The sequence below is a fragment of the Protomyctophum bolini genome (assembly GCF_963924005.1).
Source record: "Protomyctophum bolini genome assembly, chromosome: 4".
Taxonomy (NCBI): Eukaryota; Metazoa; Chordata; class Actinopteri; order Myctophiformes; family Myctophidae; genus Protomyctophum; species Protomyctophum bolini.
This window is the reverse complement of record NC_137865.1, coordinates 14755487-14781216: the sequence shown is the minus strand read 5'-3', so window position 1 is coordinate 14781216 and position 25730 is coordinate 14755487. Positions and strand designations below refer to the sequence as shown.

General features: G+C 43.2%; 1 protein-coding gene across 3 annotated transcripts in view; it reads left to right on the top strand.

The window, feature by feature from the left end:
• pik3c2a (phosphatidylinositol-4-phosphate 3-kinase, catalytic subunit type 2 alpha) overlaps window positions 1–25730 on the top strand; it is a 76620-nt gene that overhangs the window by 45046 nt on the left and 5844 nt on the right. For all 3 annotated transcript variants that reach the window (XM_080761694.1, XM_080761693.1, XM_080761695.1), the window contains 21 exons: window positions 647–793; window positions 986–1019; window positions 2528–2804; window positions 8874–8996; window positions 9430–9597; window positions 10717–10834; window positions 11958–12109; window positions 14182–14373; window positions 15521–15614; window positions 15785–15879; window positions 17253–17436; window positions 17600–17704; window positions 18422–18514; window positions 18727–18856; window positions 18979–19115; window positions 21170–21339; window positions 22092–22248; window positions 23753–23862; window positions 24416–24623; window positions 25150–25274; window positions 25573–25690. In XM_080761694.1, the coding sequence (XP_080617820.1) occupies window positions 647–793; window positions 986–1019; window positions 2528–2804; window positions 8874–8996; window positions 9430–9597; window positions 10717–10834; window positions 11958–12109; window positions 14182–14373; window positions 15521–15614; window positions 15785–15879; window positions 17253–17436; window positions 17600–17704; window positions 18422–18514; window positions 18727–18856; window positions 18979–19115; window positions 21170–21339; window positions 22092–22248; window positions 23753–23862; window positions 24416–24623; window positions 25150–25274; window positions 25573–25690 (2937 nt within the window). The remainder of the gene's footprint in view (window positions 1–646; window positions 794–985; window positions 1020–2527; window positions 2805–8873; window positions 8997–9429; window positions 9598–10716; window positions 10835–11957; window positions 12110–14181; window positions 14374–15520; window positions 15615–15784; window positions 15880–17252; window positions 17437–17599; window positions 17705–18421; window positions 18515–18726; window positions 18857–18978; window positions 19116–21169; window positions 21340–22091; window positions 22249–23752; window positions 23863–24415; window positions 24624–25149; window positions 25275–25572; window positions 25691–25730) is intronic.

The following is a 25730-nucleotide window of genomic DNA, read 5'->3' as shown; positions in this document are numbered from 1 at the left end:
TGTGGACTGAGTCCACTTTAATGGAGCTGGCCAAAAATAGAAACACACTCATACAGTGAATGTACAGTATATAGAGGAATATGCGGTACACATGGAATGTTAAATTTTCTGTAAAAATTCACACACGTGTACGTTCCACGCGTGCATGCATTTAACTGCCTGTCCCACAGTTTCCAGCGTAAAAGTGCTTGCTGTGTTAACATTTGAATGTTTTGTAAAAAAGTAAAAAACTACCATATTTTATTTTATTGTTTGTTGTAAGACACATACATGTACATACAGTAGAACACCAGATATAGTTTTCTGCAACACAAATACATTATAGACTAAATATGCATTACTAATAACATTAGTAATACAATATTTACATAATACAATTGGAACAGTGGTTTCTCTAATTGAGGTGGGGTCAAGGCACTTACAAATAAACTGTACAAATAGAACTTTTGGAACATTTGCACACTCAAACTTATGGGGTCCTTGAAATAAAAAAGTTTTGAGAACCACTAGATTTGAATATATTAATTGAATAATACACAGTACACAGATGCTAACCTTGTCTTTGTGTGTGTGTACTTCTTGCACCTTTGTCGTGTGCGTGTGCGTGTGTGTGTGTGTGTGCGTGTGCGTGTATGTGTGTGTGTAGACTACTCAGTATAAGACAGTAGACCGCGTCATACAGACTGTGAAGAATCTGTGCTGTGCACTGGACGAGGTGGAGACTCAGCCAATCACAGAGGCCGTTAAGAGGCTGCGCCACGCCATCAATCTTCCCCGGACCCGCTCACCTGAGGTAGGAGGAATAAACACTCATGCATACACGCCAGTACAATAATTATTACATCATCTGTAATTGTTTCCATGTTGAAAACTGTTCATACATTTTCCACAAAATAGCTGATCAGAGCTGCTAATTCCACAATTTTTAAGTGTTAATACATTATATAATAAAATGATAAATTATATATATTTTTATATTGTGTAGATTGGGTCCAGGTCATCAGGAGGATCATCAAATGGTGAGTGTCTCACACACACACACACACACACACACACACACACACACACACAACCATCTTATTCTTAATCCTAATTGCGTCCTGTTTTTCCATAGTTACACCTTTTTAGCAGGTGTCATAGTACAGTAGGTCAAATAAAAGTACAAATGTAATAAAGTTATTTAATATTTAACCAATTCGTTCTAGTGTAGTTTAGCTCTAGACAGATAGAAGCTGTAACTTACATAAGTACTTTACTAGAACCGAGAAAGTCCAAGGACCATACAGTACATTGACGTTGGACCAGAGATATCACGTATCATTAAACGTACTCCAGGTGTGATGCAATAGGCATTTATAAGTGAGAATAAACAAGTCTTCTGAGATGAGATGACGACAAGACCCACCGTGACCTTTCCATTACCTTTCACCCCACATCACCCAGGGCAGGGGAGAGAGATGTATGTCCACGGTGCAGAATGTTGCACATGCGCTAGGCAGGAAAACACTGGAGCACTGTTTTGGGAAAACGAGAGTTCAGGGCAGGGGATTGTTTTGTGTGAAGAAGCAACACAATGACTTCATTAATGGTTTGTCATAATGGCCACCTACGATATATTTTTCGCTATGGATAAACATGGACAATTACGAATACGATGAAAAGCAGTTCTATTTCATACAGGCATACATTCCGACATACTAACAGTCCGACACCTTACCCCAAACCCTAACCTAACTTAACCCTAACCTCAAGCACGACGCAACGCATGTCGGGAGCAACGGGGGATTTGTGCATGTCAGACTTTTGGTGCGTCGGATAAGCGTGCGTAACCCGTTGCGTTTCCAAAGAAATAAACACCCTTGCAGAAACTGCCCCCATGTCTCCACTCCATACATTCCTTGTGCATCAAAATACCCACGCACCCAACTTTGTCCCTCTCTGCTGTAGTCTATTGGGTGACCCAATAGACTACAGCAGATTGTTCCAAAGAGGGACAAACTTAGCTACAACTGTCTAACTGACTGGCAGTTAGTTTTGTTATCAGGTCAAGTGATGAGATACTGAAGGTAGATTAAATGTACAAAAATGTAAAGTGAATGTGGTTAAGTCTGTCTGTGGGTTTTAAGAATACCGGTATGTAACTTATGAAGAGTTTCAACAAGAGCTTTTTGGACATGCAAGGTTTCAACCTGACAGTGATGACATATTATTAATACCGACCTATTATAATAATAGCTTTAAATTCAGCTTGTGAAACCTGTGCTAATATTGAATTTCCTCCTTTTGGGGACACTAAAATAATCTGTCCTCGCTCTGTTCTTCCCCCACGTCACTACCACCATGTCTCACTGACTTGTTGTTTTACTGCATAGTGCAGTACAGTTGTAGAGGTTCCGTTGCTCTGTATTGTTGATGCTTCTTGTTTTCTTTTCTTTCCTTTTGCCTTATATTGCTGTACACGACTTTTTTTTCTCCTTACTCTTTACCTGTAACTCTTAACGGATAATAAAGGTATCATCTATCTCAGGTCACACCAGCGCTGTGGAGGAGAGCATGTCTCTCCTGACGGAGGCCGTTTACAACCTGGCCAAGCTCTACCTGCGCTCCTTCTGCCCCGCATCCTCCTCCTTCGTCGTCTCCTCTTCCTCTGACGCCTCCACCTCCTCCTCCTCCGCTCCCAACGCTGGTGCTGAGGGGAGGGATCTCTCAGAGGGGAGGGGCAGTCGGGAGGCCTCCGGGACCACGGACCACCTGCAGTTCACGCTGTTCGCCATGCACGGCATCCCTACCAACTGGGTCAGCAGGTAATGAGACAGAGATTTAAGTAAACGTTGCGTATTTTGACAGGCCACTATGCTGCGAATTAACACCTAATCAATGAATTGACACGTTGAAAATCATAATAGATTCCTTTTATAATCGGCTAAATCCTTTAGTCTGAATATCCACTTAACTTGAGCTCTGTGCAGGACCTCGTACAATGGTGGCGTGCGTACGTCGCATGGCAGTAATTGTTCATTAATCCTAATCAAGGCATTTTTTTTAAATAACTGTGATATTGATTTGAAGTGACCCAACCCTAAATGAAGTACACACAAATTAAAGGCCCTGTTTAATCTGTCTATCCCACATTAACACTGTACACAATGCTCGACATTGTAGAAGGCCTATGTCATGTGTTTACCCTGGAGTTGGTCCTTTTTATCCTATTAGAACTGTATAAAGTGGCAGTCAATGTCCGAGTCACCCTTAATGTATTTATCCTGTTTTCATTCAGCAGCAGCACTGCAGTCAGTTCATCTTATTCTTATTATACAGAATTAGTAACTAAGTACTGTAGAACTGCTGTTGGCCACTGCCACTGAACAGTTTTGGGGTTAAGTGCCTTGCTTAAGGCTGGTTCAAAGAGAGTACGGCACTTTTTGACAACTAGACTACTTCTATGTGCAAGGCCACAGATAAATCCTTGTGATGAATAAAGATTTAATAACACACTCAGGGGTTGTTATAAAACACCTTTCATCGTGAATAGAACACCCACTGGATCAGTATTATTAGAACCTCCCACACTCCACTTCTCAGTGCTCATATACAAGATGAGTTCTCAAACATCCTTTGCGTGCACGCACACACGCACGCACGCACGCACGCACGCACACACACACACACACACACACACACACACACACACACACACACACGTCTCTGGGATGATGTTGTATTTCTCCCTGAGAAATGCACCATTCTGTGCTAACTTTGACTTTGACAGAAATGTAATCAGTTGGATAAATTAATGAGAAGTGCCTGTAACTCCCACTGCTTTGAATTTGATTATTTGTGTGATTGGTCACAGTTTGGGTAGGGGGTGCAGCCAAATTTGTTAATATAGCGTCACAATCATTTAAAAAACTTAATAACCACATTTTATAATTTGGCTATTCAAAAATAGCAGATATACAAACTCACTTTGTGCCACACTATGAGCCTATAGATCTTTTATTTTTGAACAATCATAAACAATTGTGCAAGTCTTTGAATATATATATATTTTGAACATTTTAACTAAAATCTTTGCTTAGGGAGGTTCCTGGCACAAAACCTTTTGGGTGGGGGTCCAGTCTGCATATCAATTTGGGGGTCCTTGATATGACAAGCTTTGAGAAGCACTGTGATATAGCACTGTTGTTGTCTTCTGCTCCTTAGCTCCGGTGTTGTCGTGCGTGTCTAATTCTTCCACGGCGGTGTCTGGTTACACCCTGCTGCTTTTATCTGCACAGTGTCTGGAACAGAGCTGAGCCAACGTTTCCACTCTGCACCGTCACGCTACAGTGATGGATGCAGGACTCACATTTTGTACCTAAACTATTGAGACCTGAAGCCGATTCTACAAATGCCTTCTATGATCAGTAGTTCAAGTTTACTTGTTTTGTGTTTTTATTTATTTTTGGTTTCAAAATAGCAGATGTAGAAGCTTGTGGGCGGCACGAAGTCTGTGAGCTTGTATGTTTGCTATGGTAGTATGATCGCTGTAGTATGATCAGATAGGACATTAAACTACGAAAAAACACAAAAGATAGAACATGGTGGTGTTTCTGCCTGACAGCAACGAAATGCCTTCTAAAATCTATGTTTCTATATATATATAGGTATATAGCCAAAACCAAAAATTAGTCAAATGACACATTCTTTCCAGGTCTAAATGGGGTTAAGTGTTGGTTAATGTTTGTCCGTGCATGTGGAAGAGGTTCTCCTCCATAAAGCTGTACTGAATCTGAATGCCACCAGCTCTGGCCATGTGTCGTTACTCAGTACAAACCTCCTAATCAAATTTAATCTAACCTCTGCCACTTAAAGGGTCATGAAAACTACTTAAAACAGATAAACAACCATGTACGGTAATAAGTCAGTCCTGTCGGAAGAGGGGACGATAAAAATCAGCTGGTGTTTGGTTGCAATGTAAACATCTTTGTGATATAAGCCGTCCACTCAAGGAAAGAAAGAAAAAAGAGAAACACCATCCAAACAGCATTTCTTTTGATAGAAGAGATGTATTTCTGACCGTTCCCCTTCTCGGTGGGAGACCAGTTTAAATAGAACTCTTCAAAACCCTGTCGGTGGTGTAGTGGTTAAGAGTCAAGACCTCCACCTCCACACACGTGTTGATAGAATAGAATAGTCCCCACTCCTTGGGGTTGTTTTTGTCTCCACCAGGCCAAAGGCCTAGTGGGAGACACACGCACTCCGTCCGTGTGTCCTTCCGTGTGTGTGTCCTTCCGTCCGTGTGTGTGTGTGTGTGTGTGTCCGTCCGTCCGTTTTCAGCTAATCTCCGGCCCGATCCATGCCAAACTTTGCACACACACCTGGATGCCAACGACGAACCTCTGCCCCAAGTATTCCTCAATGGCCTGTTATAGTTGTCCTCTGCATTCTGATTCACCGGTCTTATAACAACTTGGAGCAGTGAACAGCCATTCTACGGCGCTCGGGGAGCAATTATGCATTAAGCGTCTTGCTCAGGGACACATACATCGACACATTGCTCACCTTGCCTGGAATCATACCTGCGACAACCCGGGCCTCTGGTTTCCCTGACGGGCTCACTAACGACTCAGCTATGATGTATCAAACTTCTTAGCTCTCCTACGGTCTGTTTCTCCTACAAGGTCTCCCTCTCAGCTTTCCTTCTGTTTCTACTACACTCTCGGCTTTCCTACTGTCAATGTTCTACGTTGATTGCCTCTTACTACTGTCTGTCTCCTGTACTGTCTCTCTATCTCTCACCATTCCTGAAGTCTGTCAACGTAAAGATAGAAGCATAAAGGTTGAATGACCACATTCATTCCTTTCAGGAATTTACAGATGTGAAATATAAGGTTAGTAGATAGACAGATAGATACACAGACAGACAGATGCATACACAGACCTACTGACTGATGCATACAAGCCCTTACGGGTCAAGCCCTTATGGGTCAATTTTCATCCGCCTTTGTCATGTTTCTGTGGCACACAGACACATTGCTGGATGGACAGACAGACAGACAGACATACATATTTTTACAAATACAGGCACAATAAGTAGGCAAGTAGACACTAGACAGACAGCCAAAATATATAGATTCATTGAGAGAGAGAAAAAAAGAAGTAGGCATTGGCAACTTCAAGTAGATAGACAGTCAAAAAAAGATACATTCATTAAGAGAGAGAGATGACTAAAAGCTTAACCAATGAAACTGTATTTCGTTCAATGTTCCCCAGGGGTATGTTCTTGGTCCCCTCCTTTTTCCCCTCTACACCACATCCTTTTGCCAACGGTCATGATGCAACACTGTGAGCTTGTAGATAGTCTATTTTTGCAGAATGTTTTCCTTGTTTTCACCCAATGTTCGCTTATGACATGTCCAAAATAGGGACGCTAGGGTTATTAAGTGGTTAACATAAATCTCTCCCTGCAGTTCTCCAGTGCCATCCAGCGAGTTTGTCTAGCAGGCCTAGATAAAGACAGAGGAACTAGTTAATGACAGCCTGTCTAATGCCAACATAGCCTGCGCTCCAAGAGCTATTTATAATCCTGTACTGTTGAGCGTTGCTGCGGAGCGCTCATACCAAAGACACCAATCATTATTCAGCTCTTCGTAAAACCAGAACAGATATTCCTCTTTCCCGATGTGGATTTATTGTCATGTTTCAGCTTATTAAATGTAATGTTGTAATGCTGCTGTTCCTTATTAACTCAGACAGTGTGTCTGAGACTGTTGTCTCAGCTTGGCAGGGGGTTGTGTGTCCTTGTTCCTGCACTGTAGCGCCTCCTACTGGCTGGCCTCCACCCGTTCAGCTGGGAGGCCAATTGGGAGAGAATGTGTGAGCGTCTTTTCAAAGGCTTTTTATTAAGACCTGAGGCTGCTTCTAAAAATGTCTTCTAAATCAGTAGTAGTGTCAAGATTTCTTCTTAAATGTACAACAAATAAAAAATAAATAGCTATTGTACAAGTGGCATGGTTGCACGGGAAGATATATGACAAATTACTTACATCATTTAATGAATTTAATGAATGAATAGTGGAAATAGCCGAACTAAAACATAACATCGTGATGCGTTTTGAGCTTGCTATTTACAGCTGCTGTTTCCAGTATATGAAATATAATGAACATTTTCCAGCATGGAAATTATTTTGATGATTATGATAATTCTGCAAAAAAAAAAGTGATTATCACAAATATAGCGATTAGACGGTTATGTAATAATTGTGACAAACCTAAAAGCCTGATGAAAAGCAATGGTTCTGATATGTGTGCGTTGTGCTGACAGTGAACCTCCTCACTGTCGGGTGTAAAGCAGCAGCTGGTGGCTCTGTGGGCATCAGAGGAAGCATGTGGTCGTCTACAAACTCCACGGAGCAACAGTGCTCGGCAGCAGTGTGCTTTTTATAAGCAACGTTGGGCTTGTTTTTCTGTAAAGTTGCTTGTAATATTGGTAGTTGTGGGTTGCATATTTTTGGGCTTGTTTCTGAATTAAGTGTAGTTGCTTGTTTGGGCATGCTTCCTAGTGTTGCTTAAACCAGTGGTTCTCAAACCATGAATAAACTATCTATAATATGTATTTGTGCATAGACCCCCTAACTACAAAGAAAATGTATTGTAATGTGCTTTGGACTAAAGTGTTCACTATGAAATTATATATTTTTCTATTAGTAAAAATGACATTTAACCACATGAAGTATAATAGGGTCCCTGACTCCCTATTCTGGGGCAGAAATGGTGCACAATTTGAGCTTGTAGATCAACTGATCCCGGTCAACTATGATATACATACCGGTAGTGTTTAAGTGGTTAAAGAGAACCACACTAAAATGATACCACCACAGAAGTGTTTTGTTACATAAGATAATAACAGCAAGGGCTCTGGCCAATTGTGGCCAATATTATTGTTTGCTGGCCATGTTGAACAAGCTGAGAATTGTACTTAATAATATACAAGCTCACATTAACACGATGTCAAACCAACAATGGAGTACGTACATGTTCAGAAGCATCTTCCATAAACATGAATGGTCTTGGAACGGAAATGTCAAAAAGAAAAAGGTTCAAAGCCTCAATCCGTGATTTCTTCAACTGGTTGGCTGTATGAAGAACGGCAGCAACATTTAGGTTTAGAATGATATACAGTAATACCTACATTTTCAGTCAATTTGCATTTTGCTTTTTTTGTTGTCGTGGCTAGTGTGTTAGCGTGTGTTAGCTAGCGTGCCATGCCATCTGGTTGTTGCCCCGTTGGCTTGCAGTGTGGTGTGTGTCACCCAGTTCACCACACAGTATTGCGACAGCATGGCTGGCCACAGCGCTGCCAAGCACTCACAGATGGCGTTGGGTAATGGATGAGCCAGTGACACAAGAAATGTGTCACTTGGCCATGCTCGTATATAATATTTTTATTCTATCTTCCTCCCACGTGTGTGTGTGTGTGTGTGTGTGTGTGTGTGTGTGTGTGTGTGTGACACACACAATTCCTCTGTTCATTTTAACCGAGTGTAAAAATGGATGAATTACCATTGAGGATTTTACTGTGTATGTGCCAACTTGAAGTGGAGAAGTGGAAATATCATGCAACAAATGTTTTACTTTTTTATTATTATTACTTTTTGGAATGGAAAATTGTACAATAGACAGGGAAGAGCTGAGAAGTGAGCGAGAACTTGGTTTGTGTAAACTACAGTTATTAACGTTTCTTATTGTTAACGTTGTGAAGTAATGCATCGTTCTCTTACTTCTCTATATAGAAATATGACACCCGACCTGAGTAAGTTGCCGGCCAGGAAATAAGACACAATTGATCACTCGAGAAATGTAACGTCATATTTCTTGATGTTTGCTTTCAGTTTTGAGAAGTACTACCTGATGTGTGCCCTCACCCACAACGACAAAAACCTGTTTAAACCAGTTCAATCCAAGAAAGTAGGAACCTACAAGAACTTCTTCTACCACGTCAAATGGGATGAACTGTAAGTTACCTCTCTGTTCTGCCGAAGTCCTGACGTTAGTCGCTCATCCCCTGAGTCTCTTTGGAGAATAACATTGGGTCATCTTGGAATCATCTCATATAAGAATTGTGGTCCAAATATGAACAAACTTTCTCTGCAATATTGTCGGGGAGGTGGCTCTGTATCGTTTACGATAGTTAGTCACTCATATTTTAGTCTGTTTCTGGCAAATAAAATACGAATTCGGCAGCAGTGACATTAGCGTTTTCTTGCCGTCAGTTGATTCTGCCGGGATCATTTGTAAATGTTTTCAACACAGTTCTTATTTGATGCAATATAAAGAAAGGCTATGGGAATTGAGAATGGGGACACCAGGAAGTAAATAATATGGGAATTTAACATGCTGCCACAATCACAATGCTGCCATGTCGTCTTCCTTCTCTCTCTGTCTCAGAATCAACTTCCCCATCGCGGTGGCTCTACTGCCTCTAGAGTCGGTCCTGAGTCTGTCTCTGTTTGGAGTGTTGAACCAGAACACCAGTGGCTCTCCGGACTCCAATAAGCAGAGGAAAGGCCCTGAGCTTCTGGGGAAAGTCTCCATGCCCCTGTTTGACTTCAGACGGTGAGATGCAAAGCTTAAACAGTGGCTGCTAGTGTGTGAATTATTTACTATAATGAAATCGTGCATGAAATCGTGCATTTCCCATCAGTCAGTCAGTCACCCCCAGGCATGACCATATACTCTACATCTGTCCTCAAACCCTTAGATCTACACATATGGAGTTGAGTCGGCTGACCTGCTCTGATATTCCATTTGTTATTGGAACAAAAATTCCCCATCCATCCTTCCTCTTCGATGTCTCCCTTTTTCTTTTTCTTTTTTAGATATTTTTTTGCGGCTTACGCCTTTTATTGGTTTTTTTTAAGGGACAGACAGTAGGCTGACAGGAAACGGGAGAGAGATGGGGGAAGACATGCAGTAAAGGCCGTGTCGGGCTCGGGAGTCGAACCCGCGGCACACTGCGACTGGATTACCAGTCGGGTGCCCAGACGGTTACGCCACCGCCTGGGCCGATGTCTCCCTTTTGACTAATACCTGTCCATTTAACAGGCCTGCCCCAAAGTTATTAGTGTAGCCAACGGTTCTCAACAGGCCCCTACCTGGGCCCTCATCAAACCATGTACACTCAAGACACTGCCCCCGCTGCCACCCTTAGATCTCCATATATGGAGCTGACCTGTTATGACATTCCATATGTTGATCTGACCTCATCAAACCTTGTACACTTCATTCCATATGTTGATCCCAACATGTTGACCCCATGCCAAAGCGCCAGCTTTCGCCCAGCAGTCTGCTTTCACCCAGGCGGATGCGTGCACGCATCACCCTAAAGGGCGAAAGCCGCTTCTTGCCCTTGCTGGTTAAGTGAAGGTTTTTGGAAGTATTCATGATGTGGCTGCATCCGCACTGAGTACAATATGTATATACTGTATGTCCTATCATCTCCAGACATTCTACACATAAGGTTTGTGTGCATGTATGCGTATGTTTGCTTATGTGTGTCTTTGTTCTTTGTCTGTGTAGTTTCTTGATTGTCATTATTGTTCATCTTGATGTGTTTGATTCGATGAGTGTTTAAAAACTGCGTTTCATTATAATTCTCGTGTGTGTGTGTGTGTGTGTGTGTGTGTGTGTGTGTGTGTGTGTGTGTGTGTGTGTCTTTGTGTGTCTCTCTCTCAGGGTTCTGTCCAGAGACACCAAGCTGCTGTGTTTGTGGACGTCTCCCCAGGGGACAGCAGCTGCAGCAGGCCCCACAGGGGGGCGCCGGAGAGCCCTGGCTGAGAGGATTGTGTTACAGGTCAGTACCAATATAAGCCCCCAGCACCGCGGTACAAGACCATCTAAATCAGAAGTTCTCACACTCAGGATATTGGTTCATTATGACGATACTATTCAATGATTTGAAATTGATACAGTAACTATTTAGCACATACATTAAATATGGGTGAAACTTGTGGATTGTGCTGGTTTTTTAAGGGAAAGATGTGTTATTATGGATATAAATAAGTAAACACAGTGATTCTCTGGCAAATAGATGGACATTGTGTTCATGTCAAGGCTTGGGTTTGTCCATGTGCTCAAATACAGAGAATACACACATTTTTCGATAGACCAAGTGTAGCTATATGGAATGGAAAAGTCATTAAACTCATCTTTTTTTTTCTCCTAAAATTGCTAAATACAATGCACAAGTACTGATTAAATTGATTATTTACATTGCAAAACGATTCGATACAGATTATTTCCATTGCAAAACGTTACGATACAAAGTCAAATGATACGATACGATATTTGCTGTTTACATATCGATATACTTTTTAGCTTTTTTTAATTTACACATTATTTGCCACACACGCGAAATCTCGGGATTCGTGCTCGTAACCGCCTTGCCACCACGAGAAACCTCAGGTTTAGTTAATGTGATTTATCCAGAATTAATTATATTTTATTTACAGTCTGTTAGCTGTTTTTAGCATCCATTGCTAGCCTCCGGTAGCTCCCATCATGTGAAGTCATCGGATATCCAAAGTCTCCACGTGCACACACACACACACACACACACACACACACACACACACACACACACACACACACACACGATCTAAATCATTTATAGGGCTCAGATTGAGCTAATGCCCAATGTTTAGAGCTTAATGATACTTTAATCCGACCTCGCCAGTAGAAAACCATTGTTTACAGTAAACTTTACACTGAGAGAAGACTTCACCGGGGGAAGCTATGACTCATCACACAACTACTTCCGGTTTCAACGAAAGGGTTCACAGCTGTCCAAGTTTTGTAGTTTAGAGCTGGAATCTGGCACCACCGCCGAGTTTAGCCAATCGGTTCAAATCGATATTTTTATAGTTACCATATCGTTACACCCCATAATGTGTGTGTGTGTGTGTGTGTGTTTTCAGGTGGACTTCCCCAGCCCTGCAGTGGATGTGCTTTATGTAGGGCCTGCCCCGCCCACGGCCGCTAGCCCAGAGCCCCCCACAGACCTGGAGGATCTGGACCCAGACCTCCGACGCAAGCTGGAGAAGATCTGCAGCCGAGCCTCTCACTTCGGGTAGGAGACCCGAAGTAATCTACCATGACCCAGCCTGTGTGGTTTCTAGTCTAGAGGGGCGGTCCCAGCCTGTGTGGTTCCTGGTCTAGAGGGGCGGGGCCAGCCTGTGTGGTTTCTGGTCTAGAGGGGCGGGGCCAGCCTGTGTGGTTTCTGGTCTAGAGGGGCGGGGCCAGCCTGTGTGGTTTCTGGTCTGGAGGGGCGGGGCCAGCCTGTGTGGTTTCTGGTCTAGAGGGGCGGGGCCAGCCTGTGTGGTTTCTGGTCTAGAGGGGCGGGGCCAGCCTGTGTGGTTTCTGGTCTAGAGGGGCGGGGCCAGCCTGTGTGGTTTCTGGTCTAGAGGGGCGGGGCCAGCCTGTGTGGTTTCTGGTCTAGAGGGGCGGGGCCAGCCTGTGTGGTTTCTGGTCTAGAGGGGCGGGTGCCGCTCAAAACAGCCGGTGGATCCCATTTGTTTCACCGATCTGAATGTACAATGTAAATACAAGATGGTAAAGAAAAGTCTCTTCACACTTCACAGGCTCCTTGGTCCTTTCCATCAGCTTACATGCTCAAACTACTAATTAAATATAGCTACACAAGAGCTTTCAAGCTCAAACTACCAATACAATTATGCTACACAGGAGCTTACATACTAAAACTACCAATGGAATTAAGCTACAGTTTAAAGTTCAAAGGAAATACAAGCTCAGCCAGAGAGTCAATAAATAGGAGCATGTGTGTAAATGTTTCACGTTTTCCAGTGCCGACCTGACCAATTTTGACAGATAAGTGTATTTTGAAGAGTGTGACATTTGACAAAAGTAGTCTAACATTTTCCACCTGACACGCCGACTTTGAATGGACTGTGAGAATTGGCCTATCTAGTCTATGCTTGGCATAGTGATGCCAGGGTGTGACGTACGATGTCAAACCGCAAAACCATGATGCAGTTTGAGGAGAAAATTAGGCTGACACCAGGAAGTAAATATGGGAATTTAAGTGCACTTAACTGGGAGTCTAGCAGAGAATGGTAGAATGCTGTCAAACACATCCTACTTACATTTATGTAATTGCACAAGTTAGTGGAAATAAAAGCCAGGACAGCTTTGTGTGTGTGTGTGTGTGTGTGTGTGTGTGTGTGTGTGTGTGTGTGTGTGTGTGTGTGTGTGTGTGTGTGTGTGTGTGTGTGTGTGTGTGTGTGTGTGTGTGTGTGTGTGTGTGTGTGTGTGTGTGTGTGTGTGTGTGTGTGTGTGTGTGTGTGTGTGTGTGTGTGTGTGTGTGTGTGTGTGCGTGCGTGCTCATATGTGCATGTGAGTGAGTGATCTATCCCAGCTGTCTGCCATCTAAATGCCCTCTTCTCCCTGCTGCCAGCCAGCACTCTGTTTCTCTGCCAGCCTCCTAAACACACAGAGCTCCATTCAATGGATATGATTGGATTTGCCCACTTTCCGAACACAACCGAACGTGTGAAGAGTGCTTGTAGCTGACTGGATAGTGCACTGACGAACACGCAACGTCCCCAACCCAGTTTGATTTTGGAGACCTGTGTTCAACCTATGTTGAACACTATGCATTCTGTCTGTCCCGATCAAGGGTAGAAAATATAGTGATTCTGAAGTGAACCCGCCTTTATGAGGCTGTTTTAGGCTTGTTTTGGATGGGCCTTGTTTACACGTTGTATTAAGATGTGTCTTGAGTAAACAGATTGTGATCAGAGTGTGTCCAACTGTCCACCCACATAAACATCAAAGTGTAAATACGTTGAACATGCTTTATGGGCTGATTTAATCTGATGGCTCAAACCACCTCCAAAGTTGAGCAATCATGTTTCCATCCAAATTGAATTCAGTGCTTTTATACTTTTAAGTGGTTAGATACTATCAGATACCTGTCGAATTTGAGATCCAGTGACTTTCATTACCCTAGCTCAATTCTAGCTCTTTAAACTATCTATATCACTCCCCTTCTCTGTCTTCTCTTGTCTCTCTCCTTGTCTCTCTCAACTGTACCTTGGTTCTGTTTTTACTCTTTTTCAATCTGCCTAACTGTCTGCCCCCCCACCCCCTTTCTGTATGTGTGTCTGTCTGTCTCTCTCTCAGGTTGAAGCGAACAGAACAACAGTTATTATGGGACCACAGACTCCACTGTCATAGGGACCACCAGGCCAGCCTCCCCAGGGTTCTGGCCAGCGCTCCCAGCTGGGACTGGGCTAGCATAGCGCACATCCACTCCCTGGTCCACCACTGGCCTCCGCTGGCTCCTGTCACGGCCCTGGAGCTGCTCGACTCCAAGTACGTACTGCAGCACCGTTTGACTCTTATTACACAGGAGACACATCCAGTCGACGGTTTGTGTCGTTATTATCTTGTAGTTAGCATAGGCTATAGGCTTAGCATAGGTTATTGCTATAATATATAAGCTTTTTCTGTAATGTTGGTAAACGATAGCAGGTCACGGAGAGAGAAGGTAATTTCTCCCAGTGTCATTTAATTTCTCAGCTTAACTACAACTGGAAATTATAATTAGTTTGTGAAGTTAACATCTGGCCACCAAGGCTTTTTTATATTTGGCATCCATGAAACAATGGGACAGTTTATATGGGTTGGAACAATTATAGTTTTTATTGTTGTAATTTAGAAACCAATAAAAGTAGGCCCTATTAGGCCCTATTTTATATTTTGACTATTCAAAAATAGAAGAGTCGGGATACGACCCAATATGAGCTTGTAGTTTATTTTATTATGCTGAAATGTATTATGCTAGAAGGAACAATTCAACAATGCTACCTTGGTTCTTTCAACAACGAAACTAATTGCCCCAAATGATGTCTGTTATATACAATGCAGACAAATTAGTTATTGACAAAATGCAAGAATTGTACATTGTTTGTTCAATTGTCACTAAAAGAAGTTCAGAGAAGTAACATTAAGGATGTTATAGATGTTTATGTTCCCTCATTTAGCTTCCTGTTATGAGAAGTTCCTGTTACCCCAAGTCCCCAAGTCTGGATGGGATAAGGAACTGACATCAGACGTTATGGCTAAAAATATGTTTGTTTTTGTTGCTGAATATTTGGCATGAATTTTGAATCCCATGAATTCATATTTTATTGTGCAGTTAAAATAAATCAAATCATCTTTTTAAGTGACGTACGGTATATTGGTCTTAAAACGAATATCACTATTGCGCCACTATCAAACCTACAGGTTACATGCAGACTATAGACATGCTTTTCTGGGTGGCAGCGAAGAGCAGGACAGCTCTGACCATACATACATACATACATACATACATACTAAACTGACAAACTGACATTTTTTTATTTCATGCCATGCATGTCACCTAACTGTCTGTGCGTGTGTGTGTGTGTGTGTGTGTGTGTGTGTGTGTGTGTGTGTGTGTGTGTGTGTGTGTGTGTGTGTGTGTGTGTGTGTGTAGGTTTGCAGACACAGAGGTCAGGAGTGTTGCTGTCAGTTGGATAGAGTCCAGTACAGATGATGAACTAGCAGATTACCTGCCTCAGCTAGTACAGGTACTACTTTGGAGTAGTCATCTTTTACCTCCCCCCCTTCTTTTTTTTCTTTCTTTTTTTGAGAACCACTGGCTTATATATAGTATATCTCTTCCCCCCCTCTCTCTCTCTCTCTCTCTCTCTCTCTCTCACTCTCTCTCTCTCTCTCTCTCTCTCTCTCTCTGTCCAAGGCGTTAAAGTTTGAAGTTCATCTCCGGAGTTCTCTGGTAATCTTCCTGCTGTCCAGAGCTCAGGGAAACATCAACATTGCCCACTACCTCTACTGGTGAGATAGATCACTATTAACCAACAGCACCATCGCATTAAAGCGTTCTCTTTCTGTATAGATGTGGAATTGGCAGTGCTGTCGGAAATGTGTCTCCAGAAACTGGGGTTTGTTTGTTGACGTTGGGTCGTCTTGATTAACGTCACATACTTTGAGGATGAGTTCCATGTAGGGCTGAGAAACACTGCACACGAGTGCGTCACAGAACGTCTTGTTTTTCCAGGCCGGCCACACTGCTCATGTCCCGATCTAATGTTGGCGTGGCGTTTATTGAGTGGTGCAGCCACTCAATGTATGTCCCTTTGTCTGTTCCAACAGGTAACAAAGGGGGCACTGTTGAGCTTCACACTGTGCACAGGTGCATGGCGGGAAGCTGAGTTTTTAGTGTAACACCCGTAGTTTTTAGTGTAACACCAGCACAGAGCAGTACATACTATGGTGTAGTGTAGCACATGCACAGGTGCGTGATTAGAGGCAGTACAGTACAGACTACATAGTCCAACAGCCAATAGTCTGACAGCACTGCACTCAGTTCAGACGGGTCTGATTTTTATTTATTTTTTAACCACTTGGCTGGTCGTGGAAAACATAAAAATAATAAACAGTGAACATGGTTATCATATTAGCATTATTTACATTTTCTTTCTTTCACTATTGTTTCAATTACTAGCTAATTGATATCCTAATTACTTTGTAGCAAATATTTGTTTTCTTGATTAACTTGATATGAATCAGGTTGATGTAAGGACAGCGACGGCATAGACCGTATGGAGGTACTGTTCCACGCGGAACAGGGAACCAAAATAGCCTGGTGGAACAACATTTGCATTCTGCCAGAAGGGAGAGTCTGGTCTCTCTCGGGCAGAGATGCTGCACTCCGAATCAATTCTGGTCGGAGCGATATGCGGCTGTATGCGGCCACTAGAGGCGGGATCAACGTGAGACTGATGACATATTGTGTATGTAAACACAACCTAACAAGACTACAACATGAAATTATTATGGAGATATCAAATGTTTGTCCCGCTGCTTCCGGGTTCATTGTTTCTGCCTGAGAGATCCCAGATGCAGGCAGGAGGAGGGAACTTGTGAACTCAATACTGCCACAATCTGGCAGAGTCGGGTTAGAACCAAAATGCACACAAAGAGATAATTACTTGGAATTTCCCCGTGCGGCCTCTCTGTCCTCTCTGAAGAAGGTAGTGTACACACATCCGTGACCCAGGTGCAAGATGAGCAGAAGCATCACAAAAGAGAATAGTCTGCACACTGGTGATGCTGAAAAAGCTCTGTTGTATTTGTATTGTGTCGTCAACGTTTCGATCAAACAGATCTTCCTCAGAGTCAGGACACATCTCTGTCCTCTCTCCTAGGCTGTTGAAGGACGCAGTGCAGGACGCGGCCTGGGGGAGGCGCTATGAGCAGGTCCTGGGGGTGCTGTTGTGTCTGTGTGGAGCGGGGCTGAGGGCCGAGCTGGACAAACAGACCCGCCTTGTCACCCTGCTGGGGTCCGTGGCCGAGAGAGTGAGACAGGCTGGAGGAGGGTCCACAAGACAGGTGTGTGTGTCGCTGGCTGGCTGGCTGGCTAGAGAAGATTTGGGATGTGTTCTATTACTACTTTAATGAAGTGAGACAAAGGTGTGTTTGAGCAAGAACCAAAAGTTGTGGGGGAGAAACAGAACTGTCATGGATTGACATTGTGTGCGTGTGTGTTGTGCAGGTGGCTCTCCAGGAGGGTTTAGAGAACATTCAGAACTTCTTCCAGAGGGGCACCTGTCGTCTCCCCCTCAGTCCCGGTCTGGTGGCCAAAGAACTGAACATTAAGGTACCCGTCTCCCTCTTAGCTCTCCTACTGTCTGTCTCTCCTAAACGGTTTGCCTTTCAGATGTCCTACTGCCTGTCTCTGCTATGTCTCCCACTCAGCTTTCCTACCGTCTCTCTTTCATGGTGTTTGTCTCTCCTACACTCTCACTCTCAGCTTTCATGGTGTTTGTCTCTCCTACACTGTCTTCCTCTCAGCTTTCATGGTGTTTGTCTCTCCTACACTGTCTCACTCAGCTTTCATGCCGTTTGTCTCTCCTACACTCTCACTCTCAGCTTTCATGCTGTTTGTCTCTCCTACACTGTCTCACTCTCTGCTCTAATACTGTCTGTCTCTTCTACACTAATCTTGTGTAAACAGATGATCAGAAGTTCAGAACTCTCCTCCCACAGATACATCTGGTGATGTCAAAATTGGGCTAAAACTAGGTGGAAACAATTCAGAAATGTAACAAATGACAGCATTGCAGAAGACTATTTTTCTGTCGTCTGTCTCTTCTACAGTGTCTGTCTAATCTAGAGCAGTGGTTCTCAAACCTTTCAGGATGCAACCCCTCAAATTAATTCATCAGTCATTCTAACTGGGGATGTGTGTGTGTGTGTGTGTGTGTGTGTGTGTGTGTGTGTGTGTGTGTGTGTGTGTGTGTGTGTGTGTGTGTGTGTGTGTGTGTGTGTGTGTGTGTGTGTGTGTGTGTGTGTGTGTGTGCGCGTGTGTGCGCAGGCCTGTTCCTTCTTCAACTCCAATGCAGTGCCTCTGAAACTGGCTCTAGTCAACGCTGACCCATTGGGTGAAGAAATTAATGTCATGTTCAAGGTACAGCCATACTACATACATAGAACATTGCACCCCCTGATGGCCAGAGTATGACATGACTGTCACATAATATTTAATAAATTGTGACATTGTGTGTGTGTGTGTGTGTGTGTGTGTGTGTGTGTGTGTGTGTGTGTGTGTGTGTGTGTGTGTGTGTGTGTGTGTGTGTGTGTGTGTGTGTGTGTGTGTGTGTGTGTGTGTGCACACGCTAGGTGGGAGAGGACCTTAGACAGGACATGTTGGCTCTTCAGATGATCAGAATCATGGACCGCATCTGGCTGCAAGAGGGACTGGATCTCCGTATAGTGAACTTCAAATGTATCAATACTGGCAAAGACAAAGGTAACGCATGCACATGCATGCAGTATAATGTCAATTCAAATCATCAATCAACATATGAAAAATAATGTGTGTGTGTGTGTGTGTGTGTGTGTGCGTGTGTGTGCGTGTGTGTGTGCGTGTAGGCATGATAGAGTTGGTTCCATCATCAGACACATTAAGGAAGATCCAGGTTGAATACGGAGTCACAGGTTCTTTCAAAGACAAACCGCTGGCTGAGTGGCTTCGCAAATATAACCCCGCTGAGGATGAATATGACAAGGTATTATCACACAACAAAACAATTTCATCCAATGTAAACTGATTTCCAAAGTCTCTTTCAAACGGTGCAGCTATGGAAACTAAATGAACTGAAATCATCTCTCTTATCTCTCTTACCTGCCCTTTTATTCACTGTAGCAGATCGACAAGCTCCACACCGCGTTCCGAGCATGTGGATCTGCTGCTGTTGATGCTTTTGTGTGACACTGTAGTATGATGAAGTTGGGCGTTCATTTATGCAAAAACACAAAAAGTTCGAACATGGAGATAAGTGGTTTCTACCCACGACAGCAACGACATGCACTTATGTATGCATGCCCACTCATTATACGGCACACAGATACACACACCTGCAACTATACAAACTACTCAGCCCATCACAGTGCGATGGAGGTTTGTCTATAGTGGGTGTTGCGCTGCTTCTGCCATCATGTCCCTTTTTGGTCATTGGAACTTGATGATGCATGTGACGGAATCAGGTGATTTAATCTCCGTCATCAGCCCTTATCAACACCATGCAATGCAGCCAATATGGACATTTCCACATACATACATACTGACGTTGTCAGCCATTGTCCGATGTGGCGTTGGTCGCGTCCCCTAACCTCATATCAGTCTTAAGCTGCCATATAATTCAGTTTCACAATGTTTTCATTCGGCTGCAGTAATTTCACTTCCACATTTCCTAGTGGCCTCCTCTCGGTAGGCAGAATGTGGAAATGTCCATATGGCCTGCATTGCATGGTCCAAATAGGAACATCCTGGTGGTTGTCGGTTGATAACATTGACAGCGGGTGACTGGTTAGACAGGTCTTCCTGCACGGCTCATGATTATAACACTGAGTATCGTGCTCATAAGGTAATCTGTTCAGAGATGATGTGTAATTATTTTTTGTGACAAGCACTGTCTCTGCAAATTCATTCATATCTGCTGGTGATATCCTCCGTGACAGTTAAACAGACAGTCAGAATGTGGAAACATTATCTTCTTTGCAGAGGTAACAAAATCAGTACTGATGGTATGGAGTTTTTGTCGCTTCACAAACTGAGCTGACACTCTGCACTTTGCACTGTGAAATATGTCTCTTGTAATTTAGTTTTATTTACATTGTAAGAACAGATAAGTAAGTGAGGCTAAGGTGAAGGCAGTATTTTTCTCTCCAGCCCTTTTGTTGTTTTTTAAAACCCAGAGGTTCCCTGTACTTCAAAGTTACAACCATGTGACCTTTAACACCTTTTAAATGTGATACCCTTACTCCCTACTTCTCTGCACGCACGCACGCACGCACGCACGCACGCACGCACGCACGCACGCACGCACGCACGCACGCACGCACGCACGCACACACACACACACACACACACACAAACACACACACACACACACACACACACACACACACTCTCACTCACTCACTCATTGTAGAACATGCTCTTCTGAGATTACTTTAGTATTTCAGTATGCAGGACCTGTTGTATAATTAAGAACCTTTCAAGGTTGTACTTTGTTACATCTTGTGTACAGGCACACAAGAGTAAAACTTATTTTTGTTTGGCTTCCTTTGTAATATGAATTGACTAGAAGACCTCAAATCCAGCCGACAGTGAAAATACACTGCATCACATATTTCAACGACTTTCACATTACACATTACTGTCGATGTCGCTGGCTGACACTCAAACTGTTGGATCACATCCAGATACCAGTCATAAAAATCGAATGTGTTTGATAATCAATTGGAATGTGACAGATTTGACTCCAACAACTTAAAGAATAGCAGATGTACAAGTTTGCAGCGCTGTGAGCTTGTATATCTGGTATTTTTTAATAGCCAACGCTAACATATAAAATGACACGGATGCCTTCCCAGTTTTCATGGCTTAAAACACGTTCCTGCCATTACTCCCTTTTGATAAGAACTTTATAAATGGATTGTATTGTTAGTGGTTGTTTTTGTAGTTATTGTACTGATGTTTAACAGCCTAAGCAGGGTTTCTTTCAGAATATTCACAATTTCACTATGTGCCACTTTGTCTCTCTCTCTGTATGTCCAGGCATCAGAGAACTTCATCTATTCATGTGCGGGGTGCTGCGTGGCGACCTACGTGTTGGGCATATGTGATCGCCATAACGACAACATCATGCTGCGCTCCACAGGTCACATGTTCCACATTGACTTTGGCAAGTTCCTGGGCCATGCACAGATGTTTGGCAGCTTCAAAAGGTACAGAGTGTGTCTGATGTGTTTTCATGTCTTTATTAAATACACACAGCCTTAGTTATTCACTAGGACAATACAAAAAAGTGACATTAGCCAAGATTAAATAATATTTAATCTAAATACGATCGTCAATATTTATCATTGTACCGTTCCTGTGGGAAACAACATTTGCTTGGGTAATAATCTCTGTCTATGTACTGTATCTAGGCGGATGGAAATGTCTGTAAGAGTTAGATTCTCTGTCTGAGCAAAAAGATTATTTTCAATGGACAAAGTACAGTATTTTTTGGCAGATACATACTCTTAGTCTTAACGCCCCAGATACAAATCCTAGTACTCTCATCTTCAAATGAGTTCAAATCCAGGATTTTATTTTCTCTCCATCTGCCTTGTCCACGTTACGTAGACAGCACTATAATTGCATTTCATGTAGTCATAGCATTTTATAGTACACACATGTATATTGTATAATAGTATAGTTGACATAGATACTCCACTGTTACGTTCTTAGTTTATACATGATTCATGATAACTACTTTTGATATATGTGATGTATGCCATGCTTTTTGTTTTTGCTTAAATGTATGCCATGCTTTTGTTTTTGCTTAAATGTAAGTCGCTCTGGATCAAGAGCGTCTGCTAAATGCCTAAATTGTAAATTGTCTTTCCTAACATTATTTGTAAAGAAAGTAAAGTAAAGCAGCTAAGCAGCCATTCTTTGAGTATCACTTATTTTTAAACGGTGTCTCTGCCAGGGACCGCGCTCCTTTCGTCCTGACCTCTGACATGGCCTATGTGATCAACGGAGGAGAGAGACCTACCAGTAGATTCCAGTTGTTCGTAGACCTCTGCTGTCAGGCCTACAACCTGATCCGCAAACACTCTGGACTGTTCCTCAACCTCCTAGCTCTGGTGAGACATGCATGCACGCAGACACAGTCAAGCACAGACACAAACAAAAACATGCAGAATCATGTATTGATTGATGGAAAATTCATTCACAGTATGTAGAATGGGTACATTTCCAACGAAAGCGCAAGTCGATACAAAAACTGCTATGAGGATGAAACCAGCAAAGTATTACTGTGACAGGGACTACACGTGTGTGGGGGAAATTGGGAATTGGCATAACTAAGAAAATAAATAAAGCCATCAAACTAAACCAAAACTCCATTTAAGTCAAGTCACACTAAATCTTAGTCATACTTTCTTTGTTTTCCCTGTACATACTTGTCAGTACTTTGTATGCATATATGGAGCAAATGTGCTTGTGTTGCATTGTTAAACACCTGCAACCCACTGTGTCCAGCAGCATGATAAATGTCTCTTCCGTGCTTTGTGTGTGCTGTCCTGGATGTGTCCCACCAGTATGGGACATGTTAAATGACTTGTCATGAAACGCAAGTTATCTATATAACTATGGTTCTATGAATACCGGATGACCCTAAGTTGCGAAGTGTGAAAAGTTGCGAAGTGTGAAATGCGAAAATGTGAAATGCGAAAATGTGAAAAGTCGAAAGTGTCAAATAATGGTTAGAAGCTGTTTCTTAACACAGCAAAGCGAAGCTAACGCAAGGCTGTAGCAGGCGCGCCCGCCGGGCAAGTAAAGTAACACAACTTACCTGTAGAAAACAAAGTCCAACATAATAGTTGGACCAGGGAGCCCGGCGGGGAATTATCGCCGCCATGCAGCCTCTGGAGGACGCAAGGTGGCTCCTACCGAACGCACGGGGGGGATCCCCAGTCATGAAAAACAACAAAACACGCGTCTCTGGAGGGCACCAGGCAGCTCCAACCGTGTTGGTTTCGAGACACAAAAGCGTAGCTGTTTCAGTTTCAACGACCTGCGCTTTTTGAGGCTCCGTAGGCATGGCCAGCGTCGAGAGCCCCTGTATGCAGCCTCGAAGGACTAGCAGGAGCTCAATAAAATAAATCGACTTGCGAAGGCGAAAAGATGAAAGAGGATGAACCCTGTGAACTGGGCACCTATATCGGTACGCCCACAGGGGGTCACGAGTGACATTTTTGGTATTAATATTTGACCTCTGCGCGTGCGCGCGATGTATATCCAGGTGTTGAAAACACCGCCTCTGGCGGTCAGTAGGTATGAAATAGAACTGGGACATTCCATGATACTATAACTGTACTGCATGTCCTCTATTCACGATGTCGGCCCTACTTATCTGCTGGAGGACTCAAATTGGTAGTTCTATTGCACAAACTGTATTAACACTTTTTGTAAGAAAGACTGTGTAGTAGGGCCATTTATATAACTCAACATTGCATCTGCGTGCGCGTGTGAGGCATTGGGGGGCATGTGGCGCGGCATTGCAATGCCGCCCCCAATTGTCATGTGTTTGCGTCTGCATCTGATTGCATATGCAGTCTAATAGTGTCTGTAATGTGTCCCTGTCAGATGACGTCATCAGGTCTTCCAGAGCTGACAGGTTCTCAGGACCTCAAGTACGTCTATGACGCCCTACAACCTCACAACTCTGACGCCGAGGCCACCATCTTCTTCACCAGGTATACCACCATACAACCATCGGACGGTTTAGAGCCGTCAGTGTAATCCTGTTAGTTTCATGTCCTCGGGTCTCCCACGCCAGAGATCACATATCTTTTTTCATCCTGTTTCACAAATCGCCCGGTAGGACTTGGCCATACAGTACATTTTCAGTCGTGATATTTAATTTTTTAAACCGGAAAAGCATCTGTGTCATTTTAGATTTTAGCCAGATACATGTATATGTAGCAACATTTTTCAGAAAACGGTTAGCATTTAGAACAGTGGTTCTCAAAAGTAGCAGATGTACCTGTGAGCTTGTGCATAATGCTATTTTCTTTTCTTTTTTTACATTTTTAAAACATTGTGAAAGTGTTCAGTAGTTTTGATCTGGCACAAAACATTTTCAGATGGGGGTCCGCGTGGCTATATATATATATATATATATATATATATATAATTTTGTGGATCTTTGACACGAAGAGGTTGGGGAACTACTGATTTAGAAAGCATTTGTAGAATCGGGCCTCAGGTTATTATAATGGGTCAATCCATGGACTCTCTCTTCTTCAGGTTAATTGAGTCCAGCCTGGGCAGCGTTGCCACCAAGTTTAACTTCTTCATCCACAACCTGGCTCAGCTGCGTTTCTCTGGGCTGCCGTCAAGCGATGAGCCCATCCTGTCCTTCTCGCCGCGGATCCACACCCTCAAGCAGGACGGACGCATCCGCCACGCCTCCATCTTCTCCTTCCAGAAGAGATATAACCCTGACAAGCACTATGTGAGCTAACAATACAATACAATGACAACGTTGTTGTCCATGATGACCACCATGAGTCCTCAATCTCATCATGAATCCTAATGGATGTTAAAACTGCATGTTTAAGGATTCAACAAGGACATTCCTTGTTGGATAAAACACTGATTAATGAAGAAATACTTGACTTGCAAGCAAAAGAATACCAGTCTGCACAGTTGTCAACTTGTAGATTCGTCGTATGACTGTCAATTCTTTTAGGGGCGCTAGCCTCTCCTATGTCCAGCTTTGAGGGTTTGTGTAAACTAAAACATTGAAGACAAAAGTGTGTAAACACAAACATTTGAAGATGTGAGGACGCAAATTGTGATTGACCAGAATGAGATGATGTATGATGATAAGAGCGCCCCTCTCTTCACTTTTTTTTTATTTCCCTATTTTAATTTGAAGCCTTTCCTCTTCCTCCCCTCCTCATTGTCCCCCTCTCTCTCCCTCTCTGCCTCTCCCTCCGTCTGTCTCTGTCTGTCCCTCCCTCTGTCTCTGTCTACAGGTGTATGTGGTGAGGCTTCTGAGGGAGGGACAGACTGAGCCTCAGTTTGTCTTCAGGACGTTCGATGAGTTCCAGGAGCTTCACAACAAACTCACCATCCTCTTCCCACTCTGGAAGCTGCCCAGGTGTGACCCTCTGCTGCCCTCTGCTGTCTGTCTGTGTTCAGTGAGATGGACCTGGAAGTGAAGCTTAGTGGCAGGCCATTATACAATATCTCTTAACAAAGAAATATTAAATAATTTCATCAGAACTTGGATAGTGTATATTTCCTTCCTTGTCTCTGCACTGCGTCTGTAGTTGGGCGTTCACAGACGATCAGAGATCTCCGCCTACTGATATGTCTATTGAGGTAGCAGCAAAAATGGAACGCCAACAAATCTACACCAGCTAAACCGTGTCGTCTCTCTGTCTCTGTGTACGTAGTTTTTCAAATAAGATGGTGCTGGGGAGAACACACATCAAGGACGTAGCGTCCAAGAGAAAGGTGGAGCTCAACAACTACGTCCATAACCTGATGAGAAGTTCCACGGAGGTCACACAGGTCAGAGGGGAACATACTATATGTTTTGCATGCATGCACA